This window comes from Eurypyga helias, unplaced genomic scaffold, assembly GCF_000690775.1.
Source record: "Eurypyga helias isolate BGI_N326 unplaced genomic scaffold, ASM69077v1 scaffold6244, whole genome shotgun sequence".
Taxonomy (NCBI): domain Eukaryota; kingdom Metazoa; phylum Chordata; class Aves; order Eurypygiformes; family Eurypygidae; genus Eurypyga; species Eurypyga helias.
Genome location: NW_010246713.1, coordinates 1 through 9884, shown reverse-complemented (window position 1 = coordinate 9884; position 9884 = coordinate 1). Strand labels below are relative to the sequence as shown.

Genomic DNA, 9884 nt, shown 5'->3' with positions numbered 1-9884 from the left:
AGGGAAGGCATATTTGAATGAGGTTTATTTCTTCATGTCATCAAACATCTACTGAAACACGGGGTGCTGGTGTGCCTGTGGAACACTCAGCACCGCTGCTTAAAGTAAACAGTGAAAGGTAATTAGGCCTAGCAAGATCACAGTAGGAACATGTTGTTGAACAAAATAAACGCAGCTTGAGATCTGATGAATTGAAATAATGAGTTCAAAACAACTGAAACTCCTGGACACAATTCCAGGTCTCTGGTGATTTTTTTGTTGTTGTTTTTTGTTTGTTTGGTTTTTGCTGTGGCATAGCTCTGGGGAAAATGGATCTAACCTGTTCTCCCCATCCTGAAGCAGGATGGACTTCTGCGAAATTATTCTTGACAGGTATTTGTATAACTTCTCCAAAAACATCTGGTGGCTGAGATCCTCTAACCTTCCTTAGCAATTGGTTCCACTGATTGCCTTTGGAGTATTTTTCATGTCCAGTTTAATTCATCTCCTTCACTGTATTATCCTTTGTCCACTGTATTCCTAACCATGTTGCCACTTCATGAGGGAAGAAGCCTACCTGGAGAATTCACAAACGAAAGCTGCAGGAATACACCAAGCATTGAACAGCCATCTTCTGGTACACAGCCTCCGTAGTATTGAATTGAGAAGTCGTTCAGTGCAAATGTAAAAGAACTGAGTGTCATTTAAAAGTGGGAGAAGAATGAGTCATGGAGAGTGGGAGTCAGTTGAAGATGCCTACATGTAGGTCTCTATATGTATTCTAAGTGTCCTTCTCCCATTATAGTCTAATGGGTTCTAATAAATACAGTCAGTGCAGCCTCAAGAATGCTTCGGCTAACCTGCTGCTACAAAGATCTGTGTTCAAGTGAGCTGGATTGATTTCTGGGCTGCATTGGTGATATTGATTAGATCTCTTCTGAGAATAAAGTTATCTTAGACACCCACACGTAGGTGCCCAAGTGACTCCTGCATCACGTGTGCAGACACACATGGCCAGTTACTCTACAGAGCAAGGCATGTCCTGTGGCTGGACTGTGCAGGCAGATTAGGGGAGGATTTACTGGTTTTAGGAGTATCTTGTTTTGAGGTTTTCCATACTGTTCCTGGATTCTTGTTTTGTTTCAAACTATTTTATGTATGTTCTTAGAGCATTCTCTTCTTCAGGGTAGCCAAGCACTTCTCAGCAGTATATGAAGTGGCATGATTCATCTATATGTTATTGGTTTGTTCTTTCATCCCTACCCTAAGGGAGTGGAGAATCTCTCAGGGAATTATCCTTTAAGACTTTCGTTTCTCTTGTACTTCTTGCAAAGTCACTTTCAAATATTTTGGAGGCTCAAGGCTTGGAGCATATCTACATTAATTTATCTGTATTTTAAGTCAGTAACAGGAACAACAAAAAATAGTTTATGTCAAAGCAGAAGCTTGATGTTCTAGTACCAATATAAGGAGCTATAAATCTTAATGAAACATTTGGAGTCAGAACATCAGCTGATCCAAATTTGGTATTGTTATGGAGTTAAGTTGGTTATACTGGTTCACAGGAGCTGAGAATAAGAGTCATGAGAGTTATTCAAGAATTTGTCTTCCAAAGGATGAAAAGTCTTAAGATTCCACCCATGTATTGTTCTCTAGGGGACACCTCACGCAACTCACCTGGAGTTGACCAGCGAAAGATGGATGAAAAGATAAGAGCAGTGTAGTTACCTAGGAAAACATTGAGAACAATTGATTTCTAGCTTATCATCATAAAAATATCAAGAAATAGTGATATATATTTTCCAGTTCTAGCTACAAGTGAACATTGTCTCTATTTTGGGAATGGAAAATTGTGGAAGAAGTTGATGTATGCCTATACAAATAGACTGCATGCTGTGATGTTCAACCAGTAGGATACTTTCATACCACTTGCCCTTTTAGTCTTTCCCATTTTTGTTTGCTGAAGATGTCTGTCTCCTACTTACTGATACCAACACATGAATTTTTGTGTTTGAGTGTTGTACCTTACAAATATGTGAGGCTATGTCTTAGTCTTCTTAAGTGTTGTGCAGAACTCACCCTTTCTGGGAGCTGGTCTTGGGTGTGTAAGACAACTTGCCTTTCCTTGACAGCTTCAGAAATGGGAGCCATTGCAGCAGCTGTTAACAGGCAGCTTTGTCATCTCAGTTTGCCACTCAGTTAGCATGTTTGTAATAGTTTAAACAAACTAGAGATCACTGGAGGGGATGCTTGTGTTTGCAGTTCAGCTATTCGTGTCTCAAGGAAAACTCTGAATCCTCTTTTGGGATGCTCTGAGAGCAGAGAAGCTGTGGGAGCAGCTGCCAGGCATGCACACAAGGCTGATTGGAAAAATATTGCATGTGCTGTGACTTCCAGCTAAATCCATGAGGCACCGTAATATTTATGGAGCAGGGAACTAGCATAATGCTAGGGGTATTTTTCACTTTCCAAATAGGCGATGACCAACAGTGATGCCAGATGCAAGCGATAGGCATGATCGGGCGATAAATACAGACAGAAGCATGGGTGTAGGCGCGTGGAGACATCCCAAGTGACTGTCCCATGGTTGGATGTGGAGTTTATAGTGAGTGAGTTTATCTTCCAAGCTGTACATTATTCACTGGACCATGCGGGAAGCTTGTTACTAGCTGTCAGGACTGCATTTTGGTAGGGAAGATTCCCAGCAGCCTGTCGGAGCCCATTTAAGTGGGGAATATTGCAGATGTCCTACTTCTTGTGAATGAAACTGTCACTACTGCTGCTGTGTATGTATGTTGGGGAGAAGAAGGCGGAGCATATGTCCTTATGTTTGATCATATACTTGAGTTGAGCCTTCTCCATATGGCCTCAGAGGGCACATCCCATCAGACACTGTGTCACTGTGCCTTATTTCCCACCTAGCACCATCCTGTGCAGCTGTCATTTAGCTCTTTGTTTTTTTAAATGTACCTCCTTGTGGTTTTACTGTCATCAAATCCAGATTTGGAGGCAAGTAGTACTTCTGAGGAATTTTATTACTACTACAACTGGTTCTTCTCCGTTTTCAATGATTCATTCATGTGTTGAGATATCCTGGAGTGTCTCAGGTTTCCACTTCTTTCTTCATGATTTCTAGCTGCAGCTGAAGGTTTTCACTTTACTATAAATTTAACTTCAGCTTAAAAAACAAGCATGGACCCCACAAAATAATTTGCAAGAAAGGTTCCATGGCTATCATGCAAGACTTTCTTTTTTCCATCTGTCTGTTTGACAAGATGATACTCAAAGGAGCAAGTTATACCATTGTGTGCAAACCTGATAAACACCAAGTAGTGGGAACATTCCTGCAGTTTATGGTTTGGCACCTTAGGCCACTTCTGCTACAGGTTGCCAAAAAAAATGGGGCTTGCTGACTGTAGGGAGGATGAGTGAAAACAGCCTGGGTGTGATTGAACTGGAAATGTGATTATTTAATTTTTTTTTTCCAAGGCTCCCACAATATCTCGCCCTTTCAAGCAGTATTAAGCTTGAGGCTGTTCAGTGGGGGAGTGCCAAGTGAGCTGGAAAAGTTAAGCGTTGCCTCTAGTGACAGAGGGCTCTATTGTTGCAAAGCTTCTATCTCCTTGAAAGTCCTGAAAATAAATGGAATAAAAATTCTTACAGAAGATGAGCCTCGTGACTGCTTTCTAAAACCCTCTCTGAATTAAGTTTCTTGGTTTTTTGATATTTTTATTTTCCTGCAGGGGAGTGCTCAAGTACCAGACCAACTTAGAGGAACACCCTCCTGGTTGCTTTAATCCTAACAAAACACTCCAAGAGAATATGACGGTGCCAAAGGCTTTTGAAGAGTCGTTTCCTGACTATACTACTGAGCGTTTCCCAGAAGACTTATCAGTACCAGAACCCTTTGTACAAAATAACTTTATGAGAATTTGTTCTGAGGAACCCAAGTTCCAGTCACACTTCCCAGAGGTCTGTATGATCCGACATTTCAGGTATTACAAATCATGCCAAGTCTTTCAGTCAGCCATAACCACTAATTATTACTTTTCCAGACCAGATGTTTTAATAATGGAAAATATTATTAAAACATTTTCAGACATTCAAAGATTTGATGGGGAATAAACAATCTGTATTAAACCTTGAACCGCGTTACAATGCGGTGCATAGAATAGAGTGGAAAAATGTCAAGACATTGTTGCCATGTTCTTTTTTGTACAACACGATAAGAGATGTATTGGTCTTGCTATAAATGTGACTTTAAATTACAGTGTAGCACTTCAGAACAAACATTTCTATAACATATCCATAATGTCCCTTTGTAAGCATTGTGTGGCGGTAGTTAACTGAAATAATCAAACTCCATTTGTTCTCTTTTTCACCATGCGGATGCAAGTCCTAATACTCATTTCTGGGTTGCAGTGGTTTGGCTTTGTGTAGCCTGTTGTTTGCTGACAGGCTTGTTTTATATGTGGCATGGGTAAATGAGCATGATGACAGTGGGGATAGAAAAGCCTTTTCTTTTTTTGTGTTCCGTTTCTCCTTTTCAGTTTTTCTTTTCTTTTTGTTTCTTTATGTTTTAGGGCACCAGCTTTTTCTTCCTTCAAATTTTCTCTTTTCTTTTGACTTGCTGTATTGGCAAGTAGCCCGAGGAAGTTTGGGAATATGGAGTTCACAAGTCCAAGGCCCGCCATTCAAGGTGGTCCCATAACAGACCTCACAGAAGTTTCTTATTATAATTGTTTTCTGTAGAACACATATGTCCCTTACTAGCTGTAGTGGGAACCCATTTTACTACGGAGTATGTAATCATAATAATAAACAGCCGATTCTACTCTGAAGTCCTCCAACAAAGTACTTTTTGGATTTGCATTTTGTTGTGGTAATACTCTTGAATGACAAGCATCAATGTGTATCTGTCTCCATATGGCCAACAGGACATCAAACCGTCCTCTCTGGGGCTTAAGATGTCTGCTTTCAGAGCCATTTATTGGTGAAGAGCTATGCAAAGAAGTGGACACTCGGTGTTCTCCTGGCAGCTGATTTTATTAATAAATAAATATTATTTTAGGACTTTTTTGCATTTGGAAGTGGTTTATGCATTCAGTGATACTAAGCAAAAAAAAAAAAAAGCCTTAGGTCTTGTAAGCTACTGAAGTTTTTAAGCCCAGAGGTGCTTGAGGAAATTTAAATACTCTGGTAGTTGCAAGAGGAAAAATTGGGAAGGGAAGATGGATGAGAGTCACGGCCACTTTGGTGCTGTGGCTTGAATGACTGAACAGATGTGGAATTAGTAGTTAGCTCTGCCATAAGCCGTTAGTAATTCACTCTGAGGATGGGATTTAGCTGAGCAGCTGCAAATGTCTCCATCTGAGGCAGTCACCCAGGGCTGCCCGTATAAGCAGTGCAGAGAAATGGGCATTTCCAGGGTATTATTTGTCTAGCGTACACATCTTCCACAGGGGCAAATGAATCGTGATTCCAAAGGGCCAGTCTATGATTTTACATACATTGGGATTATTACTTAGCCAGCTCAATTGATCTAGAATGGGAAGTGGACCCGCTGGAGACAGGCTGAAATAAAGTGGAATAAGCATATGTGAAGTACTCCACGAATGAGCAGTGCAGAGGCCTGGGAGATGCTACCAGAAAATGAACTGCATTTTATACAGATTTACTATGTAAATAGATTTCCCTTGTCTGTCATTTTACACTGGCTTGATATAAGCATAATTCTGCAGCACAAGAATTGCTTCTTTCTTATTTTTTTGCTTGTACCTGAGCTGATTACAAGAGGGTAATATTCATAAATACTGCAAGTGTCTTTCCATAAAGGTTAACTAGGTTTATAGTACTCTGGTCTGTTGGATTTTGAAACACTGCTGAAACTAGTTGCAATCTAACTACGTAAAACCAAAGTAACATGGCTGCAAATGAGGTCATTAGCATTTTGTTCCTGATGAGTTTTATGATTGAAATAGTTTGTGTTTGTGGATGATGCTGTCGATTTAGACTGATTAAACCTCCATAATGCGCTTGGATTTCTGCACGTAGAGAGATGCGGATGTTACTTTTGACCAAACAACTGTTCCACAATAGATGTGAAATGAGATCCTGCAAGCACTCATTTATTTTTGACACTAGAAAACATAAAATGGAAAGAAAAAAATAAAGTTCCTTAGGGTAACATATTATTGTTCTCCCATAGACCTGGTTTTGGATTTCTGGACCTCTGTGCTTGTACTGTGTGGAAAGGCTGTACCGCTACATCCGCAGCAATAAGGCGGTCACAATAACTTCAGTGATAAGCCATCCCTCCAATGTCCTTGAAGTAAGGATGATGAAAGACAACTTTAAAGCAAGGCCGGGTCAGGTGAGTTTGTGTGCCTCTAAAAAATCACTGCTGTTCAAGTAGCGTTGCCTATAGGGATGACTTTCGCTTTGTATATCCTACCCCATCGCCAAATGGTTTGAACAAACCTTTTCGATCATTTTATTTTCTCTGGCTGATTTTGTTTCAGTATGTTATTCTGCACTGTCCCAGAGTGTCCGCACTGGAAAGCCATCCATTCACCCTTACCATGGTAAGAAACACAAATTTGTTCTATGCCTTCCCTTTTATTTATGTTTGGTAAGCAAATGGTCTTTATTGCCTTCAAGGTGAAATTCCCTCCAGAAAAGCTTATGTTTCATTTATGATGATACCAATGAATATGGAATGGGATTTTTATTATGTATGACAGTGCTCAATACATATTTAATTTTCTGCACTGTTGAGAAAATGATAATGGGAACTTTTTTCAAAGTCTTCCATAAGTGAAAACCAATAATAAATAAGTGATTATCAAAATCATATGGATTATATTTAATAAAAAAGGCTTCAGCTGCTTTTGTAGACCTTAACACAGATTGTAATAAATTTTCTGTTGTCTTTCCTATTCAATGAAAAGATACTCCTGCAACTGCCTTTTCCAAAATTAGAACAACATAAGTTTAAAAAAGAAGTTTCTAAAATAGTCTTTCACTTTATTTTTATATGAAGAGATATATCCATGACTTAAAGCAATATACCAGTGAAGTCGTACAACACTGGGATTATTACTTACCCGGCTCAATTGATCTAGAATGGGAAGTGGACCTGCTGGAGACAGGCTGAATTAAAGTGGAATGTATATAAACATACGTGAAGTACTCCACCAATGAGCAGTGCAGAGGCCTGGGAGATGCTACCAGAAAATGAACTGTACTGCAGTGGCTATGCTGTTACAAAAAGCAGACTATAAGGTTGAATATTAGTGGCAGCCTTTTTCTTCCAAAGAGAGTAATTTAAGATCTCTCTAAACTGTTACTCTTCTTAAGAAGACCATGGAGATAATTATTCACATTTCACTCGTTTCTTTGGACTGATAACTGATGCTTCATCCCCACTGAACTGTACCCAGTGCTATGGAACAGCTGAGACGATTTAATGTTACTTGAGACTCAGACAGCACAACCAGGTCCTCTCCACTCCCAGCTCTTTGATATTGTGGGTGTTTTGTTTTGTTTTAAATGTATTTGTCTTTATGCTGTGCCGGCAGGCAGGTGCTGTCACCGGGGAATCCACACTAAATTCGTTCCAAAATGAATTTTGTGCTGTAAATCTGAAAGTGAATAAGGAAGCAGCTTCTTCATAGCTTGATGAAGAAATATTGGCAGTTGCATAGCCTGATTCTTCCAAAGTTTTCTGGCTATTCACTTAACCAGTAGAAAGCAGAGGCGTGTGTTACTTATCTGTTGTTACTGCAGGAGACAATTTTTAAGGCTTTCCTCACTGTAGTGTGTGAAGATAACTAGATACCCAATGCTGAAAAGTGATGTGCATTGCAGTACTGATGAAATGGTAGCTGGCGTTTTCTGTGCAGAACAATTCAATCAGTATTTATTTATATTTTTAATTAGTTTAAGGAACAGAAAATAAAGAATTTAGGATGACTCAGATTGGTGTTCACACTTGTTTGACCATAGCATAGCTATATTTAATAAAATTACACCTGTTCTCTACTGGTGGACATATTGCAACATTAATCTCAAAACATTGTGTTCTTAATTTCTGACTGTCCATCTCAGTGGAAATTAAAATAATGGTAATGATTTGATCATTAGTAGTAATTGCACGGTTTGGAAACTATGGCACTCTTAGGATTTGCAATTCCTATATTAGGACACTGCTAAAACAATGGATCATGTGGTTCTAATTTCCAGAAATAATGTCATCAAGGGTTATTAGTCCTGGTTCAGTAATCTTTTCTCTGGCAAAACTTCTTATTTGTTATGATGAGAGTTTTTATCAGAAAAGAGACCTCTGACATGGACCTACTGGGTTAGATCATAGGATGAAGTCGAGCAGGGTATTTTATTGAAGTCGGATTCTTTGCATGAGTGGAGGATTTCATCCAGTGTTTAAAATGGCGTACTATAATAATGCATGTTATGAGAAATGATTTTTGCACAAAAACTTCTAGATCTAGGAGCTATGGAAAAGAGATCTCTTGTGAGTCTGAGTTTTCTTAGTGCATATGAATAACTCATTTATATTCAGATAATGTGAATATATACTCAGTATATTTCAGACATATGTCTGGTTGATAAATGACAGTTTATGTAATTTTTACAGTCACATATTAAATATGGAACATTAGAGCTAGCAATGGCCACTCATGCCCAATACATTATATTTTAAGTATGTAATACTAGACTAAGCAATTTCTGCTCGTGCTCAATGATTTATACCTTAGTACAGTGATATCTTCAGCACTAACAGCGTATCCTTCATGATCGGGTACATGTTTTAACTGTTACAAGATATGAAGTTACCACTGACCTACTGAGCTTCATTTTTATCACCACAAACATATTTTGCTAGAACATTAATTACGCTGGAGAACTGCTGTTCTTGGGTAAATGGCTGTTTTACAACATAATGAGGATTTGAAATGTCTTGGTTTATGACAATCTTTTTGCCTAGCCTAAGCAGGGACAGTCATTTCCACATGTGTTTCTAGGTCATAGAAAATGCCTTGGGCTGCTGTCCTGCTTAGAAAACTTTTTCTTGTTGTTTAATATGATGCCAGCCATGAGACCTTGCTTATAGAGTGTGTAGGCAGTAGCTTAACTCAGTATTTTTTCTGCTCCCATCTGACCTACTTGTAACTACCAAGCAGACTGGAATGCTGCTGCAGATTCTTTTATTGGATGATAATAATCCCTGGGTTATTTTTCTAGGCTGGTGTAGGACCGTGGGGCTCAGAGTCACATTAATTGCAGCACAAGGGGTGTGGGGGGCTTTGGATACTGGAATCTTAGTGCAGCAGTGACTGCAGCAGAGCTAGCGGGAAAACTGCAGCCTTCTTCCTGGCGCTGTTGTTTTGCTTGGAATCATAGAATAGTTGGGGGGTTGGAAGGGACCTTTGAAGGTCATCTAATCCCCTTCAATAAGTAGGGACATTTTCAACTGGATCAGGTTGCTCAGAGCTCCAACCTGACCTTGAATGAGATGGGCATCTACCACCTCCCTGGGCAACCCATTCTGGTATCTCATCACCCTCACTGTAAGAAGTGTCTTCCTTATCTAGTTTAAATCTGCTCTTTTTTAGTTCAAAACAGTTATCCCATGTCCTGTTACAACAGGACCTGCTAAAAAGTCTGTCCCCAGGCTCTATGTGATGAAACATCTTGCTGCATCTGGAGTATGCTTAAAAGACAAGAAATGACCAGTTCAGTCAAATTTTTATGCTCTAAGCGAGGACTGTAACCAAAAGTGGAAAGGAAGGGGTGAGTCAGCGTGAAGGAGTCATGCAGATATTTTACTAGTCCCTTACCTCTTCTAGGTTATGTAATATCCAACGGGATGTGGTTTAACAAGG

General features: G+C 39.4%; 1 protein-coding gene across 1 annotated transcript in view; it reads left to right on the top strand.

Annotated features, from left to right (window-relative positions):
- The window catches only part of NOX4 (NADPH oxidase 4), a gene marked incomplete at its 3' end in the record, with an annotated part of 30924 nt that extends 24361 nt beyond the window's left edge, over window positions 1-6563 (top strand). The window contains exons 8-10 of the mRNA XM_010150489.1: window positions 3723-3951; window positions 6188-6352; window positions 6501-6563. Coding sequence (XP_010148791.1) covers window positions 3723-3951; window positions 6188-6352; window positions 6501-6563 — 457 coding nt within the window. The remainder of the gene's footprint in view (window positions 1-3722; window positions 3952-6187; window positions 6353-6500) is intronic.
- Between the last annotated feature and the right edge of the window lie 3321 nt (window positions 6564-9884).